Source organism: Musa acuminata, chromosome BXJ1-1 (assembly GCF_036884655.1).
Source record: "Musa acuminata AAA Group cultivar baxijiao chromosome BXJ1-1, Cavendish_Baxijiao_AAA, whole genome shotgun sequence".
NCBI classification, from domain to species: Eukaryota; Viridiplantae; Streptophyta; class Magnoliopsida; order Zingiberales; family Musaceae; genus Musa; species Musa acuminata.
The window spans coordinates 7741886-7768470 of record NC_088327.1 but is presented as its reverse complement, the minus strand read 5'-3'; the positions used below and the strand labels follow the sequence as shown (position 1 = coordinate 7768470).

General features: G+C 34.3%; 3 protein-coding genes across 10 annotated transcripts; all 3 read left to right on the top strand.

Moving 5' to 3' along the window:
- The first annotated feature begins 4013 nt into the window (after positions 1-4013).
- On the top strand, positions 4014-10631 carry LOC135644469 (uncharacterized). 3 transcript variants are annotated; one of them, XM_065162087.1, is made up of 3 exons: positions 4014-4179; positions 9315-9382; positions 9918-10631. In XM_065162087.1, exons 1-3 carry the CDS (start codon positions 4029-4031, stop codon positions 10512-10514), a joined length of 816 nt encoding a protein of 271 aa, XP_065018159.1. In that variant the 5' UTR covers positions 4014-4028; the 3' UTR covers positions 10515-10631. The 3 variants fall into 3 exon arrangements, with proteins under 3 accessions (XP_065018159.1, XP_065018207.1, XP_065018279.1); XM_065162135.1 differs by lacking the exon at positions 4014-4179 and adding an exon at positions 4187-4379; XM_065162207.1 differs by lacking the exon at positions 4014-4179 and adding an exon at positions 8152-8240.
- Positions 10632-11459: 828 nt separating this feature from the next.
- Positions 11460-17583, top strand: LOC135644332 (uncharacterized). Of its 4 annotated transcripts, none has more exons than XM_065161954.1 (2): positions 11460-11614; positions 17070-17583. In XM_065161954.1, the coding sequence occupies exon 2, from the start codon at positions 17099-17101 to the stop codon at positions 17393-17395; it is 297 nt and encodes a 98-aa protein (XP_065018026.1). In that variant the 5' UTR covers positions 11460-11614; positions 17070-17098; the 3' UTR covers positions 17396-17583. The 4 variants fall into 4 exon arrangements, with proteins under 4 accessions (XP_065018026.1, XP_065017913.1, XP_065017972.1 ...); XM_065161841.1 differs by having other exon boundaries at positions 11479-11614; positions 17035-17583; XM_065161900.1 differs by having other exon boundaries at positions 11496-11614; positions 17045-17583.
- Positions 17584-19314: 1731 nt separating this feature from the next.
- LOC135644171 (uncharacterized) lies at positions 19315-25738 on the top strand. 3 transcript variants are annotated; one of them, XM_065161759.1, is made up of 9 exons: positions 19367-19512; positions 20341-20406; positions 20922-20990; positions 21617-21727; positions 22295-22374; positions 22470-22545; positions 23757-23936; positions 24952-25080; positions 25417-25738. In XM_065161759.1, the coding sequence occupies exons 3-9, from the start codon at positions 20970-20972 to the stop codon at positions 25576-25578; spliced, it is 759 nt and encodes a 252-aa protein (XP_065017831.1). In that variant the 5' UTR covers positions 19367-19512; positions 20341-20406; positions 20922-20969; the 3' UTR covers positions 25579-25738. The 3 variants fall into 3 exon arrangements, with proteins under 3 accessions (XP_065017777.1, XP_065017730.1, XP_065017831.1); XM_065161705.1 differs by lacking the exon at positions 20341-20406 and having other exon boundaries at positions 19315-19512; positions 22316-22374; XM_065161658.1 differs by lacking the exon at positions 20341-20406 and having other exon boundaries at positions 19316-19512.
- The last annotated feature ends 847 nt before the right edge of the window (positions 25739-26585 follow it).

Sequence of the window (26585 nt, the reverse complement as noted above, 5' to 3'; positions counted from 1 at the left end):
ATTTATCTTTCTAATAATTAATAATCAGTTGAGAATATAATATCCCTATTTTTTTATATGTATTTTTTTTATAATTACTATTGTTATTATCAATACTACTGTTATTATCACCGTCATGATTAATTACTATTACCGGTATGAATATCAACATCGATATCAATATCAAAAATACCAATATTATTACTATTATCATTATCAATATTATTATAATGTTTATTACGATTATCAATACCATTATCATGTAATACTATCTGTGAAAATAATATTTATTATTTTCCTCCGTTATCATTTAATACTGTCAATGCTAAAATGAGTTTACATTGTTGTATAAGAGCTAGTTTCCTCATCTGAGTCCTGCTAACTAGTTTCCTCATCTGAGTCCTGCTAACTAGATTAACATTGTTGTATAAGAGCTAGTTTCCTCATCTGTGAATGCATGGTGTCCGATATATTAATTTATATATGTTCCAATTGTACCACTTGATATGGCATATCATGGATCTACACGATCGACAATCATGTCAGCGCAAACATGGAACCTCGGGACAAAGATGGGGCGCCATGTCAAACGTGCTAACATGGACTCGGGACGACGACCACCCCCCTCCCGCGTCGTCTGGAGCTACACGAGCTAGCGTCGTGCCGACAAGGGTTGCTTCAGAAAGCTCGGGACAGCGTCGTTCCGCACATACCGATTGTTTGAAGGTATGAACTCACTACTCGAGGAGTGGACCGCTGCAAGTAGATCACGTACGATCGACTCTCGGGCGCCAAAATAAAAGCCCTCGGTCAGCATTTGGCAAGGGGATCGAGCTTTCTACAAATGTTTCACTCAATATTGACTTAATTTTTGAAGAGGGCCTAAGTCGAGAAGCCCCTCCCAACCTACGCCCGCGTGCATGGACCTGACAGTGACGAAGCATAACGTTCCCATTGAAGAGGCGCATTCAGAATCAACCTTGAGCTCAACTCAACCCGACGAAGGCTTGATCACCGATACGATATGAACATCGACAATCAGACCAAGTCTTGTTGACTCATCGGTCACGATGTAAGGATTCATTAACACCACTCATCATGTTACTAGTGTTAATAAAATATGTTAAGTATATGATATATTTTGAGTGTCATAAATTTAATTTATCTATGTACCAACTGTACAACATATCATATTACTAGTTTTAACCAAATCTGTTATATATATATATATATATATATATATATATATATATATATATATACTTTAATTCCTATGGGTCTGATAAGCTAATTGTCTATCAATTTTATTTGACTACGATATTTAAGTTAAAATTAATGATAATATAATAATCAAAATCCTTACAAATCAATATTAATCTTATTAATTTTTTATATAAAATTAATTGGAGCGTTATAATTTTTTTCATTCAAAGGCCTGATGCCCTCCTCAAAGCCTAATTAACTCAGATCAAATCCTAGAATAATGGACGTGGAACGTAGCTTAATGGTAGCTCCATTAACGAGTCATTCTATCCACGTATAGTTCTTTTCTTCTCGAGTCCTTTCACTGTACTCAAATGTTAGATCTACTATAATATCAAATATCATGATTTGAGTATGATAAGTTAATTATTCTATCAATTTTATTTAGTTAAAATCATTTATTAAAATGTTTAAATCAGAGTTTATAGTGATACACTTATTCGTTTGGACGAGAGCCAGTACAAATTACCGAAGAAGAAGTTTCTCGAGGTGGTTGGATGCAGTGTAGTTGATGAAGTGTAGATGAGCGTCGGCATGCTGTAGAATGATTACGGAATCCAAGGGAGCTCTTCGAAATCTTCTTCGAAGGAACCTCAAAGTTTTGGGATACAATGTGGACTGTAAGAGAAACCGTATTGCTCAGTCCACTATATGTTGGGGTTGATTTTAGAACAGTGATGCAGGCTACAAGTAGCCAATTGTCTTGCAATGTGTTTGCCTTGTTTCAAGTAGATCGCGTACATATTAGTAGGTATGAACTTGCTGCTTGAGGAGTCGACGGTTGCAAGTATATCGTGTACGATCGACTCTCGGACGTCAAAGTAAAAGCCCTTAGTTAGCATTTGGCAAGGGGAGCGAGCTTTCTATAGAAATTTCACTCAATACTGATTTAATCTTCGAAGGGGGCTAAAGTCGGGAAGCTCCTCCCAACTTAGGCCAGTATGCAAGGACTTGACGGTGACGAAGCATAGCGTTCCAAATAAAGAGGCGCATCCAGAATCGATCCCGAGTTCAACCCGACTCGACGAAAGCTTGATCACTAGGACGATATGAACATCGACAATCAAACCAAGCCTTGCAGACTCATCGGTCATGACGTAAGGGTTCACCAACACCACTCATCATGTTACTAGTGTTAATAAAATATGTTACATATATGATATATTTTGAGTGTCATAAATTTAATTTATCTATATACCAAATGTACAACATATCATATTACTAGTTTTAACCAAATCTGTTATATATATATATATATATATATATATATATATATATATATATATATTCATACTTTAATTCGTATGGGTTTGATAAACTAACTGTCTATCAGTTTTATTTGACTAAAATATATAAGTTCAAATTAATAGTAATACAATCATCAAATCCTATCTTATTCATTTTTTATGTTGAATTAATTGAAGTGTTATAATTTTTTTCATTCAAAGGCCTAATGTCCTCATCAAAGCCTAATTAGCCCAGATCAAATCTGTACGTAGAACGTAACCTCGTAGTAGCTCTATTAACGAGTCATCTGACTATCCACGATATAGTTCTTTTCTTCTTAAGTCCTTTTACTGTACTCAAATATTAGGTCTACTATAATATCAAATATCATGATTTGAATATGATAAGTTAATTAGTCTATCAATTTTATTTAATTAAAATTATTGATTAAAAAAAATGTTTAAATCAGAGTTTATAGTGATACACTTATTCGTTTGGACGAGGACCTGTACAAATTACTGAAGAAGATGTTTCTTGAGGTGCTTATATGCAGTGTAGTTGATGAACTGTAGATGAGCGTCGGCATGCTCGAGAATGATTACGGAATCCAAGGGAGCTCTTCGAAATCTTCTTCCAAGGAACCTCAAAGTTTTGGGATACAATGTGGAGAAACTGTATTGCTCAGTCCACTATATGTTGGGGTTGATTTTAGAACAGTGATGCAGGCTACAAGTAGCCAATTGTCTTACAATGACCTTTCCCATACCACATATTAGTAGTCATTTCAGAATGTTTTTATGAGATTTGGGTACACCTTCTAGGATGAAAATTTTCAATAAAGACCAATCTTTCAATTTAGATTTTCAAGTATTTTTATCAATAGAATTACTAGCGTTGTAGATTTTAAATTTCAATCTAATAGTGTTATTGGCAATAAATTAGACGGATAGAAAATTGATAATATGATTCATAAGTTTGTGTATGGTATTATAATGATCGAGGCTGTTTTGATGTGTTGAGTATTTATACATTGATATATATCGAATCTCGCAGAAGTTTAAAAAATTAAAAAAAATTAAAAAATAATTAATATAGGATCTACATCAAGCAATACAAATTATATCAAACGTATATGTTAGTACACATTCCATCAAATATATTTGATAATACACATCCGGTTGGTGTCGTGATATATACCATCCAATATCATTTAAATTAAATAGTAAAAAAATGAAGCTGAATTAAAAATGTTATTACCTCACCTTATGCACCCTCTGTGTTCCATGTAATTTACCAAAATAGCCACCTTCACCCTACTATAGAAGTGGGACTTATCTCATGTAATTGACTTAATTTTCCTATTCATCTCTATCGAGCCATTACGCGTTTACACATTTGACTTGGAGTCAACGAACCTTTAGCTCAAGTCTACGAGAGTCCTCCCCAAGGTGTTAATCTCACGACCAAAGGCGCGAGTCGGACGACGCGATGCGTTTCCAGACGGGTAATCTAAATCGTGGCTCGAGTTGAACCATATGAATCACAGTCGATGTAAGCTAATGGGTTCCATCGTGACCGCCCATCCTCTTCCGGATTCCCGACCACGTCATCTCTCTCTCTCTCTCGGTGGATCCCCTTCGTTCCTTCCTCATCTCCCTCTCGCGCACATCACTAACGCTCGCTCTAAAGCTTTTCGCACACCTCCGCAAGGTAAGCATCCCCTCGCTCGCTCTCTCCCCCTCGATCAGAAATTAAAAATCGCACCTTTTATTCCATGTGCAGTAGATCAAGAAACATGTTGCTTTTTGATGATTGCTGCACAAAGCTGTTTGGTCGTTTCATCTTTCCCATTCAATTAGTTATTCTGATCGGGCGAGCTTCATCTCCGCCTTCCCTTTTTGTTTCTTAAAGTATTCTTCTTCCTCCTCCCTTCGACGTGAAATCTGTCTGAGATTTGTTAGATTATGTTGTTTGCTGTTCGCCGGTTTTCGTCACGTGTGATAAATTTATATGATTTTTGATGATTGATGGGATGATTAGACTGATACCTTGTGGATCGTTTGGGTATAGAGAGTGAACAGCTTGCCGGATTTGCCACGTTATTTTTGGTTATCATTGTGGGGGGGGATTTTGTTGCCTATAGATGCCCCTGATTAGCTGCTGAACGAGACCGACTATTTGGTAATAACTCAGTAGCTGAATTCGTTCAGGGTACAAGATAATACAATTTGTTAGGAAAAGTAACAATATATGACTATATGACTCTGAATTGAGCAGTGAAAGATATTCATATAGATGGAAGTGTGCGTGCGTGAGAGCGGGCCTTGGTACAATGGTAAGATTGCTCCTTTACAACTTGGGAGATCAGAGTTGGAGTCACAAAAATAATATTTTCAAATAATTAAAGGTCAGGCTGTATATATATCCTCCCCAGACCTCACATTGACAGGAGCCTCATGCACTGGGTACGCCCTTTGTAAGCGTGCGTGCATCCTATCTTTCAAGGAAGATTCTGGAATATGATAGCTTGAATGAAACTATTCCTTTAGTTTGATCAACTGTGATGTTACGATTGATGATTGTATCCCACCAAATTGGTTGATAATCTTGACCATCTTGTAAAACTGTGTAACTTGTCATAGCGTGACTAACAAGATACCTATATATGGTACAAATTTCCTGTTTTACATAATTATGTAATTGATATGAAATTAAAATTTTGGATTTAGGTTTTAAAAGAAAAAAAAATCTTTACTTACTGACTATCTGTTCAAGAAGAAGACGATTGCTGCTAACCTTCTTTGTGTTTTTTAGATGACTAGTAAAGATTGATCAGTGTGCTGGTGCCAAATTCATGATGTTTATGGTTTCACTTTTGATGAAGGAATTTCACATGAGTGATTAATGGTGTAATGAGAAATATTTCTACATATATGGTTTATTTTGTAAGAGTTACTGCTAAGTTAGTTTTATGTTATTCGTACAAATTCATGATAGTTGATTTGCTTTTCATCATCATTGTGTTATTTAACCTTAACTTTAGGATCTTCAATAACTAATTCCTATATTCTTTATTTTCTTGAAAAGAAATCTTAAAATGAATTTTTTTTGTTATGTTATTTAGTCAGTGACTGATTGATAGTTGACATTGATGCAAAATGTGGGCCTATTCAGTTTTCTCTTGCTTTTGTCATGTATTTCATTTGTTCATATTTCCTTTAATTTGATCAACTTGCTATTTACTATCAACTAGATATTAGAGTGGACTTTCTTTTCTAGAGATTTTTGTGAGTTTTATCTTATCATCTTACTCTAGATTAAATTTCAACGAACTATGTTAGTCAATTATTTGTTCTGTTTCTGCTTTTTCTCTTCACTAATTCATTATCAAGATTTAGATATCATTGAAAATTTATTTATTTATTATTCCTGTGAAACATGTATGCAATTTTAGTAAATCAAAAAATAGGCAGGAGAATATAGTTAAGTTAAATGAACAAGAAATTTCTTTGAGTAAAAGCTTTAAGTATCTTGGATCAATTATTCAACAAGATGGAGAAATCGTTTAAGATATTATTCATAGAGTAAAAACAAGATGATTAAAATAACGAGGGGCTTTAGGAGTCTTATGTGATTATCGAAGACTTTTGAGATTAAAAAAAAAATATAAGACAATTGTGAGACTAATAATGCTTTATGGATTTGAGTGTTGGGCAATTAAGAAAGAACATATACAAAAAATTTATATTGATGAGATGAGAATGTTGAGATAAATGTGTGAAACTACTAGAAAATATAGAAAAAGAAATACTTTTATTTGTGAACAACTAGTTATTAATTTGATAGAGGATAAGATGAGAGAAGAGCGATTAAGATGCTATGGGCATATGCTTAAGAGACCTTCAGATGCAGTAGTTAGAAGCAGTGAAATGATTAATGTTAGTGGTACGAGAAGAGGTAGAGGAAGACCTAAAAAGACTTTAATAGAAACTATAAATAAAGATTTAAGTATTTTGAACTTAACTAAAAATATGAATTTTTATAAATCTCAATGAAGACAAAATATCCATATAGCTGATCCTAAATAGTTAAGAGTTAAGACTTACGATTTTGTTGTTATTGTTGTTGTATTGTTCTTGTACAACATGTGGGATTAATTATACAATAGGAGGGAAATGATTGTCTTGGATTCATGATGGTATTCTCTTATTTTATTTATATTTCAGGAAAAAAAAATTTAGTAGACTATGAAGGGGATGCTCTATTATGAAATTGAAATAAGTAAAACCACCATGAGTTGAGATGTGGGGAAAATTAGCAATAACAATAAGAAAAATAAGTTCATATGCATTACTTATTGCCTGACACCATGTCGGACGTTGTAGTGGCTCAATTAAGTTTCCTTATTCTAATTTATTTTTTAATACAGTCACAAAAAATGTTATGAAGTAGAAAATAACTTTATGTAATGGATGAGCACAAATAGAAAAGTTTGGGGTTATGAATGAAAGGTTAAAAAAAGAAAAAAAAGGCATTTAGAAATGAAAAGTGCTAAAAAAAGTAAAGCTATAAGATAATAAGTGCCAAGCCACTTAAAGCAGCCTTTTCATGCATATGAAACCATTGTAATCTTTCTATTCACATTATAGTGACCTTTTTTTGAAATAAAAATTGGATTAGCACTTGCTTGACTTCTATAAGACTCCATTATGTATTAAACTAATTAATTATGATCTTTCAATACTTATCAACTCTTCGATCTAGGAATGATGGTTGCTACAGGGAAGTTGGGAAAAGCCATATTTGACTAAGGAGTGACACCCAATGCATGAGTCTTTCAACAATGTAGGGCTTGGTGAGGGTTAATGTAACCAGCCTTACCCTGCAAGCAAGGAGGTTTCAACTTTCAATGTCTCGAATCTTGGTTACATAGGTCGAGAAACAACAATTCTATCATGAAGTTAAAATTCACCCTTAGAATTTTGATCAAGAAGTAAAGCTCCATAGATCATTTATTCAAGGTTCATTTAGGGAATACAAGAGTAAGATAAGCATTTATTTTTGTTTCAAGTTCTTTGTTGGATGTAAATTCCATTTAAACATTTCTATTTCCATGCAGCGATGTCATTTGCCAAGTACCTTGTGCAGAATTATAATACAAATAAAAATTAGAATATTGTTGGAGAATCCTCTTTCCGTTACACTTGACATTCTTTCTTTCCTTGGTCTATCTTCTTACAAACATGCTTTGTTTTTCCACACATTCTTACTTCTAACTTTATTAATAGAGTTATGATATTTAGGAGGGGTGATTTAAACTCTCTGAGAGTGCCTCTATTCATACATCTGGGTTGGTTAGTGCATTGTTACACAAGTGATAGGTCTCAGGTTTGAATCCACATGTGAGCGTCATATACGCCATTTGATGTAATGGAACATTCTTCCATTTTTTTTTAACAATGTGAAATAGCTTTTTCATCATTTCATTGGAAGAAGCTAATTGTACAGTTTACTTTACCCACAGTTTTTAGATATGTAAAGCTGTGTCGGACGCACCAAATAGCATTCTAGGGTTAACTGAGAATGTTTATTGTACACTGACTTGCTATTTCCGCAGAAATGCTTATTGTGTCCTTCAAAGAATTATAAAGATGATATTCTGTTTGAAATTTGTCAATACAGGTTGATTAACCATCAACCTTGAAGATGCCATTTGATATTGTGTCTAAACCAAGGGCAGATACATTTAGGAGTGTTGCCGTTGGTGAATGGTATGAGTTATTTCTTTAGTTATTCAAGCACAAATTAGAATGATAAAAACAAGATACAAAAGGGCTGTGCAGAAGGAGACAATTAGAGGGGTTAACCATGGATTATATTTTTCTGCAATACAAATAATATGTACATAGGAAAAACGTGTCTGAAGGCAATAAAGATTAAAAAGTTCCCATTATTTAGTTTAACGACATTTGGTTTCTTCTAAAGTAATTCCGTAGGAGTTTCGAAGCATTTATTCTTGTCAAACTCCATAAGTGACTAGTAGGATGTCACATGGTGGAAAAGACTGAAGCAAGACACAACTGAGGATACGCAAATTTGGAGAAATGAAACTCATAATGAAAACATTAATTTCCCTTGAAGTCTTTTTTACCTTCATGTGGATTGATTTGTAGCCGTAGGTGATGCATCCATCACCATTCATGGAAGTCATTTTATCTTCTTTTCTTTTGGACAATATTTGCTTTGCTGTAGAAAACTCAACCAGATTAAAAGGAGACAAAAGCTTTATGACCTGAGAGTTGAAGAAACAAACCTAATAGGAAGTTACTTTTATAAATGTAGATAACCAATTATACATGCATACAATCTGATGTGTATATGTGTGTTTGTGCACTGTGAGATGGAGCTTGTGATAGAGTTATTGGAATATCTGCTTTTTGCAATTTGGTTATGATAGAAACTACAACTCTGCAAGGAAATAGGCGATTGAGTTTAACTCTTGTTGTGTGTTTTTCTGGGATCTCAGGCATATATGTATATTTACGGCATACAGTGAAATGCAGCTCGTGATAGAGTTGCTGAAATATCTGGTTTTTCTAATTTGGTTATGATATATTAAAAGCTATGACTGCTAACAAATTAGGAGATTGTATTTAACCCCTTGTATTGTGCTTTTCTGGGTTTTGATTAAGATTAAAATTTTAATTTCTGGACAGTCAATTGTTGTTGGAGTGCAGGTCTTTTAGCTCTTCCCTTGTAGTTATTTTCCAACGAAACCTATCTATTTTTCCTTGTTATTGCTTTCTTTATCATTTTTCTCAACGTTCACTTGTCTGTTTGTTTAGGAATGTTGGGGCGATCATCAGCAGTGACTTTACCGACCCATGAATACTCAGCATACTGCTCTCTCTTGGTACATCCTTTTTTGCGACTTCGTTCTCATTTGATATTAACTTTTGCCTCGTTGTTGCATATCGTAGAGAGAGAAATTTATCAATAATTAAATAGGACAAACCTAGTGAATGAGTTTTCTGCCAATATGCATCTGGGGAGAGTTAATGTATATGCATCATCTCTACCGATATTACACCTAGGGAGGATCAACATACTCAACCTTCCTTACAAGTAGAAATGATATTTCTGTGATTTAAACCATAACAAGAAGTAGAAAATCACTTATGACAGTTTATGTTATAAATTAATTAAACTAAAATGAGTTTGCATCGTTGTATAAGAGCTATTTTCCTCCCTCATCTGAGTCCTGCTATCTAGAAGATTAACTTTGGGCATTTGTTTGAGACATGCATGGCAGTCAAAAGACTCAAAACAAAGTGTCTGATATATTAATTTATCTGTGTACCAATTGTACCACTTATCATATTACTAGTGTTTAATCAAATCTGTTACATATATGATATTTTGACTGTCATAAATTTGCTTTTTTCCAGTTGGATACTTCAATTCCAATACCAAATTTGGTGCTGCCTATATGTAAATCATCATGTGGATTCAGGCCCATTGTTCAAATGAGTGCAAGCCGAAACAACAGTTGTAATTTAAGTTGCACTTCGAACAAGTGGAGGATACACTCAGTTGAACAGGTCCAAGCAGTCCTATTAGAAGACGAACAGAAGAAAACATGGGAGACGTGCACAGAAATACTCTCCACATTAAAATTTTCGATCGAGGAAGCAGACTCCATTCTCAAAAAGGCATTTGGCTGGGTTCATTCACCCTATTGGGGGGAAGAAAGAAGCAAGGAAGTTCCAAAGGTACAAAAGGTAAATGAGATGTTGGATTACATCAAAGGTTTGGGCCTTAATGATGAGGACCTATACAAAATACTGAAGAAGTTTCCTGAGGTGCTTGGATGCAGTCTAGTTGATGAAGTGCAGACGAACATTGACATGCTGGAGAAGGATTGGGGAATCAAAGGGAAAGCTCTTCGTAATCTTCTTATTAGGAATCCCAAAGTTTTGGGCTACAATGTGGATTGTAAGGGAGACTGCATGGCTCAGTGCACTAGATGTTGGGTTCGATTTTAGAACAGTGATGAAGGCTACAAGTAGCCAATTGTCTTGCAATGTGTCTGTATTCTTTCAACCTTTCCCATGCCACATCATAGTAGTTATTTTAAAATGTTATTATGAGATTTGGGTGCACCTTTAAGATGAAAATTTAGTTTGAGTATTCTTCATGAAGCTGTATTGGAAACCAAAAGAAGCAATAAAGACCAAGCATTCAATTTAGATTTTCAAGTACTTTTATCGATATAATTATTAGTGTTATAGGTTTTAAATCTCGATCTAATAGTGATATTCGTAATAAATTAGATTGACAGAAAATTTATATTATGATTCATAAGTTTGTGTACATCAAATGTTGATACATTGGTACATATCAGAGTCTCGAAAAAAAAATCTAAAAAATTAAAAAGATAAAAAATAAACAATCAATATAGGAAGTGATACATGTCCTGTATCCATCGTATATAGGTCATGTTACCTTGTTTTATATATCAAAATCTCTTAGATACCATAAATATTGTTCATACTATATCAAATCACAGTTATAAATCTTGATTGATATTACTAATGGTATCATGATATATACCATCCAATATCATTTAAACAAAATACTACAAAAACTGAAGATGAATTAAAAATGTTATTACCTCACCTTCTGCTGCACTGTCTCTGTTTCATATAATTTACCAAAATAACCACCTTGACCCTACTATAGAATTGGCCCTTATCTCATGTAATTGACTTAAGTTTCCTATTCGTCTCTATCGAACCATTACGCGTTTACACATTTGACTTGGCGTCAACGAACCTTAGCTCACGCAAACAAGAGAAGTCCCAATAAGTGTTGCATGTCTGGTCCACTAAACCCACGACCAAAGGCACGAGTCGGAAGACGTGTCGCGTTCCCAGAAGGGTGGCTTAAATCGTTTCTTGAGTCGTTCCATGAATCACCGTCGATGTACGCAAATGGGTTACAATCGTCTCGTGGCGGCCCTTCCTTTTCCGGATCCCCACCCACGTCTCTCTCTCTCTCTCTGGATCCCCTTCGTTCCTTCCCCATCTCTCGCTCTCGCACATCAGTGACGCTCGCTCGAAAGCTTTTCGCACGCCTCTGCAAGGTGAGCATCCCCTCGCTCGGTCTCTCCCCATTGATCAGAAATTAAAAATTGCACCTTTTATTCCATGTGCAGTAGATCAAGAAACATGTTGCTCTTTGATGATTGCTGCAGAAAGCTGTTTGGTCGTTTCATCTTTCCGATTCATTAAGTTATTCTGATAGGACGATCTCCATCTCCACCTTCCTTTCTTGTTTCTTAGAGTATTCTTCTTCCCCCTCCCTTCGACGTGAAATCCGTTTGAGATTTGTTAGATTATGTTGTCTGCTGTTCGTCGGTTTTCGTCACGTGTGATAAATTTATATGATTTTTGATGATTGATGGGATGATTAGACTGATACCCTGTGGATCTTTTGGGTATAGTGGGTGAACAGCTTGCCGGAGTTGCCACATTATTTTTTATTGATAATTGTGGCGGAATTTTGTTGCCTATAGATGCCCCTGATTAGCTGCAGAACGAGACCAACTATTTGGTAATAACTCAGTATCTGAATTCGTTCATGGTACAAGATAATACAATTTGTTGGGAAAAGTAATAACATATGACTATATGACCCAGAATGTTAGAGGAAAAGATGGATATTATTACATTATTGAGCAGTGAAAGATATTTATATAGATGGAAGTGTGCGTGCATGGCGAGCCTTTGTATAACGATAAATTATTCCTTTGCAACCTGGAAGACCAAGGATCGAGTCATGAAAATAGTATATTTAAATATTTTAAGATAAGACTTAGTACATTGATCCTCTCCGGATCCCATATTGGCAAGAACCTCGTGCATTGGATACGCCCTTTTTTAAGTATTTCAAGAAAGATTCTAGAATCTAATTCCTTTAGTTTGATCAACTCTGATATTAAGATTGATGACTGTATCCCACCAAATTGGGTGATAATCTTGACCATCTTGTAGAACTGTGTAAATTTGGCACCATTAATCACTCATGTGAAATTCCTTCATCAGTCATTGCTAAGTTAGTTTTATCAACTCTAAAATCTGTTTTCGTTTTGGTAACGTGTTTGCGATAGCTGATTTTCTTTTCATCATCATTTTGTTATTTAACCTTGACTTTAGGACCTTCAATAATTAATTCTTATATTTGTATTTTCTTGAAAAGAAATGTTAAAATTATTTTTTTTATGTTATTTAGTCAATGACTGATTGATCATTGACATTGATGCAATATGTGGACCTATTCAATTTTCTCTTGCTTATTTATCATCTATTTTATTTGTTCATATGTTCTTTAATTTGATCAAGCTTACTATTTACTATCAACTAGATATTAGATTGGACTCTTTTTAAGATATTTTTATGAGTTCTATCTGACTATCTTACTCTAGATTAAATTTCAAGAGTCTTGCGTGATCATCGGAGATTTTTGAGATTAAAAGAAAAATTTTATAAGATAGTTATGAATCAATAATACTTTATAGATCTGGGTGTTGGATAGTTAAAAAATTATATAAAAAAATTATGTTGTCGAGATAACAATGTTAAGATGGATGTGTGGAGTTCCTAGGAAATATAGGAAAAAAAAAATTTATTCGTGAATAACTATATATCGTTTCGTTAGAGAATAAGATGAGAGAAAATAGTTTAAAATTATATGAGCATATGTTTAGGAGGTTTCCGAATGTGATAGTCAGAAAATATGAAATGATTAATCTTAGTGGTACTAGAAGAGGTAGAGGATGGCCTAAAAAAACTTTAATAGAAACTATAAATAAAGATTTAAATACTCTGAACTTAATAAAACATATGACTTTTTACAGATCATAGTGTAGACAAAAGTTCCATGTAACTGACCCCAAATAGTTGGATCTTATGACTTTGTTGTTGTTATATTATTCTTGTACAACATGTGAGACTAATAATACTATAGGAGGGAAATGATCGTCTTGGATTCACTACGGTATTCTTTTATTTTATTTATAGCTCAAGAAAAAAAGAACATTTTAGCAGCCTTCGAAGGAGATGCTCTATTTTGAAATTAAAATAAGTAAAATCCACTATATGTTGGGGTGTGGGGAAAATTAGCAATAACAATAAGAAAAATAAGATCATATGCAGTACTTATTGCTTGACACCATATTGAATGTTGTAGTGGCTCAGTTATGTTTTCTTATTCTAATTTACATTTTACTACAGTCACAAAAAACATTATGAAATAGAAAATAACTTTACGTAATGGACAAGCACAAATAGAAAAGTTTGGGGTTATAAATGAAGGTTTAAAAAAGAAAAAAGGCATTTAGAAATAAAAAGTGCACAAAAAATTAAAGCTAGTGCCAAGCTACTTAAAGCAGCCTTTTCATGCACATGAAGCCATTATAATCTTTCTGTTCACATTATAGTGACCTTTTTTGGAAATAAAAATTGGATTAGCACTTGCTTGACTTCTATAAGACTCCAGTATATATTTAACTAATTAATTATGATCTTTTAATACTTATCAACTCTTCGATCTAGGAATGATGGTTGCTACAGGGAGGTAGGGAAAAACCATATTTGACTAAGGAGTGACACCCAATGTATGAGTCTTTTAACAATGTAGGGCTTGGTGAGGGTCAATGTAACCAGCCTTACCCTGCAAGTAAGGAGGTTTCAATTTTCAATGTCTCGAATCTTGGTTACATAGGTTGAGAAACAGCAATTCTATCATGAAGTTAAAGTTCACCCTTAGAATCATTTAACTAGATTCCTTATGTGATCCCATATCAAGAAGCAAGATCATCATGATAATCCTTAAACTACCAATATCTCTCTCAAAATTAGGGTTACAATAGAGCTTCAGCCAAGCCGCTGAAAACTTGAAATGATGCTGAAGCTTGAGTCGGTTTATTTTAGGAAAGTCATAGCTCGGACTAGGTTCAACTTGTTAATAGTTTGTTTATCTTTTAAATAACTTGTACTCTATCTCAAGCATGTATATGAAATGAGCTGTCAAGCTTAAGTTGTTAAAAAAACTACAATTGTTTCAAAAAGATTAAAAAAAACTGAATTGGTAATACATATTTTCCGAAAAATAAACACACAAAAAAAAAAGACTACAACAAAATCAACAATAAGTATATGCAATACATATCTGGATAATTTCAGATACATATGGTTCATCATCAAACCATTATATTTTGCATTCTCATTCCTTCTCAATTCCTACATTATTATGCACATTCAATTTATATAGCATCATTGGTTCTCATTCTTAAAGATTGATGCACCAATCAGTAAAAAGAAATGTGTTTGTTGCATTTGTATGGCAAACTTAAAATTGGGCTTTCAGTTTTTCAATAATTTAATTAACAATAGCTATATATGTCATGTACATGTCTTATTATTGATCTATACCCCATATAAATTATATTATCTAGTGAGAACATTAACATGTATAGATGCTGTAGCTTAGGAGTTCTCATAAGTGTGACCATGGTAAGATGATAAACAGTCGTCCATCATTTTTAGTTTGCTTACTGGAAGTTCCTTAATTAGATTATGCAACCTCTTCACTTAGGCTTCTACTTTGAAACTCATGGAGACATACTTACACTTAGACTGCTACTTTGTAACTTGTGGAGACTGAATGACTTGGTCGATGTTGAATATTTATTGATCTACAAGTAGTTGATTATGCTTTTTATTGTTATACAGTAATTGATTATTTTTTGGGATCTTTCAGAATTCAGATTAATATCATTGGTTGAAGGTAGTAGAAGGGGTCTTCGGTTAAGGTTTTATGCTTTCAATCTATTTTTTTCTATGAAGTGTTCCTCAGATTATCAGTCCAAGATCAAAACCAATTTAAAGATGTTGGATCACTGCCTCTAGTCGCAAAGAAGCTTTAAGTATAGATATTATCCAAGTAAATGTTCATGAATGCCATTGCTAGAATACTTCTTAAATTATTCAGATGCCCTCCTGGACCTTATTTTTTTAAATTTTATATATTGATATAACATAAAGTTGGTATAAGAAATATAACAATATTAAAGAACTTGAGAATACAGCATTTCTATGGGGTATTATGGGAAAGATTTTGGAAAATGTGTTAATTATCCTGTTATGATGTAAGCTCATAAGCTTTAGATGGTAGAATATTAGAAAGGGCTTACACAGTGCACTGAGACTCCCGCCAATACAGGATTTGAGGATGGTCAATACACGCAGCATTACCTTTAAATATTTAAAGATGGTATGATATTAGAAATAATCTTTTTTAATAATGTCACCAAAATATCTTAAATTTTGAAGTCTGAGCATTGTTGATACAAAAAAGATATATCAGGGAATACTTGAACTGAAGATTCTTTTAATTAGCTAATGTGTTTACTAAATGTTTTATTGTTTATCTGGATGTGGGTATTGTGATAACTGATAAGCTCTTATCATTATTAGTATAGTTGGATGGATCAAGTTGGCGACTTGCATTGCCAAGGGGAATATTTACAGCTAAACAACATCGGTTTCATAACTGTATTAACTCATCCTTCAAATTAACATACAGTTCAAATTACCCTGGTTATTTAAATTACCAATTTCTGTATTGGTAAATTAACATACAGTTCAATTTAAATTAACATATAGTTCAAATTAACAGTTGAGGAACAGCGTATTGACCATAACATAATAATTTGTTTACCAAAAATCCAGTTTCCTATTTTTGATAATTTTAAGAAATTCTGCTTAGAAAATTAAGAGATAACTGGAGGAAACTTACATAAGAAACAAAAAGGATAAATAAATAATTATGGGAGTTGGTTTTCTGTCTTCTGAAGGATTGAGGTGGCTAGCATAAATATCCTTTTCTTAAATGATATGAATGTTTCATATGTTTTTAAAATCATTTAAATAAAAGAAGAACCCCTGATAAATCCTTTTAAAATGTTGTACCATGCATAAAGGGGGAAAAGAAAAAGGCAGTCTAGAATACATTCTGAAGGGTTTAGACATATAGTTCCTTGATATTCATCCCATCCCCCTAGAATCAATGTGTTAAATAGTTGGCCAATTAGGCACAAGAAGATATGACATTTTATCAGAAAAAGGTAAAATCTTCTAATCAAAGTCATCCAGATTTCAGTAGTTGTTTTAATAGTTCTCTTGCAAAAACATGTTATAGTTTCATATTTCTCTTGTTTGTACTTTATCGAGTTCTGTTCCCTCAAAAATTTATCCTTGGCTTCACACTGATAAAATATCATATGACTTCACAAACTGTTGACTTCACTATTAATTTTGTTTTTTTAAATTTTTTATAAAATAAAACTTTCCATGAAACACACAAGGAAAGAATCTGCAGATATCATGAATGCAAATCACCGTCTTACTGCAGAATGAACTCGGTGAAAATTATTGTGTTCTCTGTTGGTACCACTTGGTGATTTTTTACATCTATTTAAATGCCTACTAACAATTGTGCTAGGTTACCACAGTGACAATTGTCCTATGTTATGATAGTTTCTGCTGTGGCCATCTGTATCTCCGCAATGAGTTTAGCTTGTCTTGTGTGCCATAGCATGGATAGTCCATCACGATCCTTTAGGAGTTACTCTGTCTCAAGTTCAGAAGATGAGGGCCGATGTGCTGCAGTTACCTGCTTAATTCGGAAGGTCACCGTCGCCACTGGGACGGCTAATGCCATTTCAACATCCAAAGTGACACCATTCCCCTTGATGGCAACGGGTCAAGGAATGGCAGGAACTCCACGCCTCCTGCGAAGCCGAGCTGTGAGTAGGGACCTAGTTAGAGACTGGAATTTTGATCAACTTCATGTGGAGGGCTAGAGGTGTAGAAGGGCTTATCAGTATTCCTTGAGAGGGATAGATTGTTAGTTTGGCCACTGTTGTATATTTCATGTTGGACATATCTAAGTCCTGCTACGTTGCTTTTCTTACACTGGTTTCTTGTTCTATATGATGACTTGGTGCAGGTATTAATCAAATAATGTATGCTAATCTGTTCAACATCTCTATAGATGTTGAGATGTGTGCTGTCTGTCGATTGTTCTCCGAAATATTAAACTGCCTAAAAAAGTTTTGAGATAGGACAATGTCTTGGCAGGCTGCTATGTACTGTGTTATTATATAGTGGTTAGACACAAGCTGTTCTGCTGCTTGAGTTTGGTAATTATCCTTCTTTTTCCCAATTTAATTATTCTATTAAGCTTTCAACAGTCTATGAAAGAACCTAAGAACCTAAGCAGGTGTTAAATTGAAATTTGATTGTCTGAGAGATACTGATTCAAAACGAATTGATGTTCTATTCTGCATTTGTCTCTTGTCGATATCGAGAGTAACCAAATCCAAGAGGTGTTGGGTCCTGCAAACTTGTGTCAGGACGCATCGAATAAAACCCTTCTCATGTTTAAGCTAGTTTAAGAGTTGAGGTGTCAGTAAAATATCAAGAGTGACAAAGAAAACCATTGATTGAATGAGAGTTTTTCAATGTGTTTTGAAATGCACTAGAGGGCCTTTTATAGTGTGACGTAGAAATTGTTATGCTTACCGACATGAGTTGATATTGGGAATGATTTTACGTATTTTTCAAATAAGGCAAAAATGTATTGTGCTAAATTCAAGCAACGATTGGCACGATATAATCGATAACGTATAGAAGATGAAACCATGATAGCTGCACAGTATAAAAACGATGAAGATGTGATATTGAGATGTCGATCACTTAGCATTAAGGTGTCGATCGTATGATGCCAAGGTGTTGGTCACGTAACATTGAGGTATTTATGAAGTCATTATTTAAGCTAATTACAATATGTAATTAGCTAACTTTAACATCTCAATATCTATATTTTCAAAAATTACATTGTGATCCATATACTTACAAAAGTGAAATATTTAACCATGTTTCTCCTCATGTTGTCGACTTTGTTGATGGAAATACCGCACATGTTCAGTGGTAAACAAAAGTAAACTAGAGTCAGCACATGTTCAGTATTAAACTTTATGATACTTTTGTCAACGGAGTCTAAGTGAGAAGAAACGAGATTAAATATTTTACTTTCATAAGTATAGAGATCCAAATATAACTAAAGATCAAGATACTAAATAATTACATGAGATAATATATAATTAGTCCGTTATTATTTCCTATAGCCTTACACGAAATAGACTTAGATGTTAATTAATTCTATCATTCCAAATAACCTAAGCACAAAAAAAAAAAAAAAGTTCATTTCAAGTAACTATTAAGAAGACTCAAAACTTTATTCAATGTAAGCATTAAATCGAGTAAAACAATAAAAGGACATTTAAGAGAAACTTTAAACTTCAAATATAATTTAACTTGTGAAGGCAACAGCTTCTATAGTTTTTTTTCTTTCTTTTATCCATAGTTAAAATCAACCTCATTGCTCTAACTTAAACTTGATATAGAACTTTGACATACTCAATCATTTATTCTTAAATTTAAAAATAATTTTTACAAAAAAAGTTAAAAAAATAAAAATCTTACTAATGAAAATAAATTATTATTTCTTTATAGTAATTATTTTGAAGCCCACAAAAGGATCATTCCATCTGATGTCAAAGGGCTGTTCTTCTATTATTCTAATATATATATATATATATATATATATACACACATATTAGAATATAAGGCGAATAGTAAATACGAAATTGATTATCTATCGTGTCCTCGGAATCATCTGATAAAAGAAATATTATTTTATTTAAATGTCGAGGGTCACAAATTAGAAACGAAGAGAATACAAGAACCAAAATTTTGGGTTCCTCCCTTAACCTTCGAATCTCCCCGAAGGGGCGGAGCGAATCGAGAGCAAAAGCCCGAAGAGAAAATACAGAGGGAAAAGATGCAAGGGGCCGAGGATTTAAGCATCGAAGATCTAGCTTCCAATGTCTCCACATACAAAGATCAGCTACGCGAGGTCCGATTTCGGCTTCTCTGTTTCTTTTCTGGATATTATTGTTCTTAGACCTCCCAAGGTTGGTGATTTTATTATATGCTGGCCTTGGTGGTAATCGCTTCCGTGCTATTAGGGTTTCCATGTTCATTTCGCTATGGTCTCTCGTTTCGCAGTCTAGGTTGTAATCGGGTTCTCCGTCTTGTAGGTTTTCGTGTATTCGAGATATCTTCTTTAGGGTTTCGCGGGTGTGGTATCTGTAGACTCAGGGGATTTGCTTTTAAAACATGTCTTTTGTTTGAACGTATAAGTAATCGGATTTTCTATTTGCTTGAAATTTTTTATTTTTGATTTTTTTCTTGTTTCAAGTGGTTGCTGCAAGCATAGTACCATGCATTCAATTGATTTCAGCTGTTCTATGCACTTGTTTGTTATTGTGCACATTTCCACTGGATCAATCTGGCTTGATTAGTGGACCATAGAAACTTGAATCTTCTACGCAAGAAATTAAGCTAGGTGTTACAGTTGTTAATAGTTTGAATGGCTTATAATTTTACACTAGACAAAAACAGTGTAGTCAGATACATTTACTGATGCATCGGAAAACATGAATTATTTTGTAAGATCCAAAATACATGTTTGGCTAAAATTTAGATCATAGACCTTTTTCACCATCTCCATGAGGATACACAGATATTTTATTTCACCAGTGAGAAAACCAGATACTGTTCAAGAATTGGGACATGGTGTAGGGGCACTGTGTTTTTGTACGAGTGTGCATACTGTATGTATCTAAGGTTGCTATTGCTAGCTGCCTAATTTAACAAAGTTTGTTGCTTGAGATAAATGCAGAGAATTGTATTTTACCATCTGGAGAATATGGAACATAGCAAAGAAAGTCATGTTGAAACCATTTAGGTATGTTTCCCAAAGCATGTAGTTTGCATGGTGAACTTTTTTGGATTATGTTATGCATTATCCATCATGTGATGATGGAAGTTGAGGGATTCCATCGGGCCCCTTCAACAGTTACTCAAGGCACCAATATGAGCCTAATTCTTACTCTTTAACCTGGTCTCTCAACTTTGCTGGCATTTTTTCAGAAATAAGATGTTTTAACACTAAGTGTTTATTCAATTCCTTGATTATTTTTTGGGAAAGTTATTATTGGCTTATTGCAGATATTCTTGTACATATTCCAGAAAATTTTTCTTGTTTTTTACTATTCAATGTATTACCAGCTCATGTCAGGTGCCATTTTAGTTTCCTTTTTGTTTCACTGTGATAAGGATTTTTGTCAGCATCCATGATTGTAAGACTTCTTATGCTTGATGATGTAAAATTCACTTTTTTTATTCCTTTGTTTATTTTCCCTAAACATCTTTACAGTTCAACTTGTTCTGGATAAATTGATATTTATCTCTATGTTTCAGGTCAGAAAACTTTTGGCTGATGACCCTGGAAACTCTGAATATGCAGATATGGAAAAGGAGCTTGAAGAGGTAAGCTGCATTGATGCTTTAGTAGTAATTTCTGAAACAATGTATCACCTTAATTGTGAAACATGGATGTTCACCGTATTGACTGCTTGTGGTTCTACGTGAGTTATACTAACTCTCAGCTCTAGTGCAATACAAATATTCATAGCAAGAAAGAATAATGTCTCTTTTTGCCTTATTGTACTTATAAGTTTTCAATACATGCTATTGCTTTGCCATGTGTTCTTCAAGGAACGATAAGATATTTCAAGGATATCATGATCTGGCTGCATCACGGCGGAGGGTTTTGATGAGGATTTTAGATCCTCTTAACACCTTGAAAGGTGAGAAGGGTGATTTGTTGTAATAGCTCTCTTGTTTGCAGCAGTTGGAGATATATGGGCTATTGTGACCAGAAAAGCAAGAGCTATATGTGAAAGATTGTGTTTTAATATGCCATCACTCTTTTATCTTGGTTTTCTGCAGGTTTTGCCTTTCATAATGGCAGAATGCCTGCCTGCTTATGATAACCTGGTTTCAGATGTTCACGCAGCATCCTAAGTCTGAAGCTTTAGATCGAAATGTGGTTTGTCAGGAAAAATAGGTTCCTCCTTTCTATGCTAAATTTAGTGTTACTTTTGAGAATGTAGGTTATTGCACTGACAGAGGAACTCTTGGTGACTGCAAAGCCAGCAGATGCTAACCAGCTTGATACAGATGCATCTCCCCAGGATCAGTTTGGTGGAGCATCTCAGTCGAAGGTGGTAATTCCATCAATGATTTTATCTGGTCAATTATGGTCTTATTTTTCATTTTGCAATTTGTATAACTTCATTAAACAAGTTATCTACTAAATATTGGATAAGGTGGAAATCATATGAAAGTTTATGCATTTATATTTCTGTTATGTTGCATAATATGTCCACAATTTACAAGCTTGAAGTATTGTATGCTGTTCATCACAAGTATAGTATTGATTCAATTACTTATCCTTCCAGTTCCCTCAATTATGACGTAACTCTTGTTCAGTTGGCCTTGATATGCTCTTGCTTTATGGTGAAGGGCCTAAGTTCACTGTGTTGTTTTATTTTATACATGAGAAACATCAACTTTGCTCTATGGCATATTTTAAATACATGAGAAACATAAACTTTGCCCTATGTCATATTTTAAAATACTTGTTAAATGTTAGTTCTGGTTGATTTCTTCAAACAAATTAACATGATGTTTTAAATTTCTTATCTTTTTAAGAAAATTTTCATGTATGAACTTATTCCTTTGTGTTACCTTCCAGTTTGTCTTAACCAATGCCTGACATCTTACTTTAGGCATCATATGAACATTCTCAGCCGTATGGATTTTCTGCTGGTACTAAAGTTCAAGCGGTTTGGAGTGAGGATGGGGAATGGTATGTATGCCATGATAGGTTTAATTATGTTAGTATATTTTTCTTTCAATTTTTTCACCTATTCTCTTTTATGTGTTGATTAGTTGAATGTTTAGGTATGATGCCACAATCGAGGCTATTACTCCTAATGGGTATTATGTCTGCTATGATGACTGGGGAAACAAGGAGGAGGTATGCAAATCTTTGAGTTGAATTAGATGACTATCCGGAAGTTTTCCCTGAAGCATCCATTTTTTTCCATAATTTATGAATATTTTTTTTGGGTAAAACATCATTAATGGATAGTTTAGAAGACAAGAATTAAAGCTTTTAATCCAATTTAAAGTATGTGAATAGAGAATAGATGGTTTAAGAAGCTTTCTGTTCAACAATCTTAAGCGGTTCATGGTTGATGACATTTTATAACTGCCATCTCATCGCAGTTTCATACATGTTATATTTATGCTTCTTTTGGTTAATTGAGCACCATTAGAAAGCATTTGCATGAAATAAGTTTTCTTTTGCATTCAGTATAGTTGGAGCATCTTCTTCTCCTATTCATTTATCTTCTCTTTCCATTATTGATGATTTATGTGATCTACATGAAGGGAAATCTTAAAGATCCTGTTCATCATTATGATTTTGCATCCTTGCATCATCTTTTGTACATTGACACCTTGGGCTTGGAGTTGTGTTGTGCCACATTGCGTAGACTTGTTAGAAAGTACAAAACCTTTCTATGCAGGGAAAAATCATAGCCATGTTTCGACTATAAGTAAATGAATATTAATTGTTTCATAAAGCATGCATTGTAAAACATGTTATGTAGCTGCAAAAAGATATTTTGAATAATAATATAACGAACCAAGCCCAATTTTGAAGACGCAAAAAGGCTTTTCCTGGTAAATTCACCATAGTTTTGGGCCTTTCATCTCTCCTTGTCTAAGGTGTGAATTTCACATTACAAATTCTTATTTAAAAAATGTTCTTGTTTCTGTTATGACCAATTTTCAATTGGAACAGAATGTTTATCTCCTATCTTTTAAATACTAAAATTTCTAGTTCATTCTGTGTTGTCAACCATCCTTCCTCTCCTCTAGTGTTTGCTACTTTAAATTGGATGTAATTTGCTAGATTCAATTTATCATGTGTTGAACTCCTTATTCACTTATATCTCCCCGTTTAGCATTTTCCAGTCACTCTACTGTGTTCAACTCAGTGGCATTGTGGAATTTGAACCTTCTGTTCTTGAATTCTTTTGTTTAGGTCTTCTCTATCAAATTGTTTGTGAACAAGGCACCAATTTTTATTTTATAACTACTATATTTTATCCAATATTGCTTATGTTACCTAAATGAACCACTCTATTAACTTGTGATGATTGCTGTTGATGCTGCATCCAGGTGGATCCTGCTAATGTTCGACCAGTTGAAGAGGGTGATGCATTGTTAGAAGCTGAAAGAGAAGCTGAGGCTACCCGACAAGCCATCAAAAGGAAAATTGCACAAGCTGCTACAACCGACTTCCAAGCACGTACCTTACCTGCCAAACTTCATATTGATCCCAATGATCCTGATGATGTGGTAAGTAAATTGACCAGTTGCTCACTATGGTTTCCAAAACCAAGTAATTGGGTGTTCTCTAGAGACGAATATTATGTTCATTATACTGCTTGTGCCATTTCTTTGTGTTATCAGATATAATGTCACCCATTTTAATGCCTTTTGGGTCTTTATCTGTAACTAGATATTCTTCTTGATTCACCAGTAATCCTTGTAATATTTGGAATACTAAAACATACTTGTTTCCTAATGCCAGGTCAACAAGAAAATGGTGATTACCAAACACAATTTGCTTCTCTCATGAGGAGTATGAAACTAATTAGATAGTAGGCCCTTACCATCTAAGATATGATCTGCTACATACAATTATATGTTGGGCATGTGTAAATTGAATAAAAAGGGCAGTGGTTGTGAAAATGAGTTAAATCTACTGCTGGTGTAATAATTTAGGAATAAAACTGATGTCATCTAATTTGCTTAAACCCATATAATTGTGGAGTTTATGTGAAGATGGTGGAGTTTATGTGAAGATGGAGTTATGTCAATTATACTGCTTGCATATGCCATCTCTTTAATCTTTGGAATAGTAAAACATATTTGTTTCTTAATGCCAGGTCAACAAGAAATTGATGATGATTTGCTTTTCTCATGAGACTGAAATTAATTAAAGGGCAGATTTGATTACCATCTAAGATATGATCTGGTACATATAATTATACGTTGCACATGTGTAAACTAAAAGAAGAGGGCAGTGGTGGTAAAAATGAATTACATCTACTGATGGTGTAATTAGTTAGGAATGGAACTTACATGATTTAAATCATGTTTTTTGTATGGCAAAAAGTTATGTGAAGCATGGAGTTACGTGGATTATCATCAGTTGAACTGCCAGTTTCACATTCTTTTCCCCTTATCTTTTGTAGCTTGGAATTTTTCTAAGCACTGTTTCATTGTGCAACAAGTACTTGCTTGTGATTTGCCTGTTCTTTCTTTCAAGCATTTTTGCTAAATAACAGATTCTTGCATGTATTGGCAGAAAGCTTCTAAGCGCAAGAAGATACATGCTTTCAAGTCAAAGGTTCGCAGTGAACAACTAGAAGTTGCACAAAATAAGCGGCAGAATGCATGGCAGCAATTCCAATCCACCAAGGGAAAAACTAAGAAGGTAAAAAATAATCAGGATTTCATTTGTCATATTTGGCTTTTGTTTTGGAGGGCAGGGTTTGATACAACTGTAAAGTTGCTCCTTTGCGACCTGAAAGATTAGGCGTTGAGTCGCGGTAATTGCATTTCTCTATTTAGAGTAGGAGTCATGTACATTGACCCTCTCTAGACCCCAAACCTCACATTAGCGGGAGCTTTATGTACTGGTTACGCTCATATTTATGCTTTTCTTTTGTTGCGGCCACTACTCTATTCATCAGTTTCTATGGCAATGCCAGCTTACTTTCATAATGTGCACAATCATTATCAGATTTCAATTGATCTTTTGATGTTGCAGATTGGATTCTTCTCGGGTCGTAAACGAGAAAGTATCTTCAAGTCCCCAGATGATCCTAGGGGCAAGGTTGGTGTTACTGGCAGTGGAAAGGGACTGACAGAGTTCCAGAAGAGGGAGAAGCACTTGCACCTCAAGGGAGGTTCGGTGGATGCAGAGGACTAAGTTTGTGGACTGTTTAGATTGATACTCCTTCCTACCCTCAGCTAAAACAGGGTCTCATGACTCGATGAGGATTCACATGTAGTCTTTTCCAAGTGCACTTGATGCTTTGTTTCTCGACATCATTTTAATTAGTTGGATACGCAGCAGTGCCTTCTTATAACCTATGGACGCATAATTAAATTTGCATGTAGATACTCTGGAGAGCGAGGGGTTAAAATTTTTCCTGGTTCGGTTCGGACCGATCGGTATTATGGTTCAACCGGATGTGAACCGGGACATTGATCATCCAATTTTGGATGGTTTGGGCTGGCTTTTTTGTTATACCTAAGATGTCAGATCTGTGTTATTCTTTAACCGAACTGGATGTTGTTTAGGGCTTCGTTTCTTTCTACTGGAACCTGATGTTTTAGGGCTCACAAATACTTTCAACTGAACCTGATCTTTCGCCCTGGCGCATTCTCCCTCTCTGTACTGTCGTGCAGTAGTTGTCGCCGCCTGCTCGTTAGAGCATTATGGGTGGGGTTATTATATTATTGTGTATCCGTATCATCCTCCTGACATGTCAAGGATGTAAGCGAAGCTTAAAGTTTGATGGGCATCCGAACCAATTATCACCACTACTTGCAAGCAATGAAGCAGCACTACTGCCGAAATGCATATATACCTGTGCGGAGGTACGATTTAGCACACTGCTTCATCGCCAGACGCAGCAAATGATTTATGTTACGAGAATCGAAGAATAAATCTCCCAGTAGAAGATGGGGTTAATTATATATTACCCATGGTTAATTATTTTTAGTGTTTCGATTCTTATATTTCAAAAAATTATATTGGTATTAAGTGAAACATATAAGTCCATTTATTTTAACGATGTTAGTTTTATTGATGGAAACACAAAGACAAAGGGTAAAATGATAATTTTAACGTTCGGTGGCAGACGGTGTCGGTGGTGGCGGACAGAGACGTCGTTGGCATCAACGTCGATGTAGTTGCCTGGCCACCTTTGA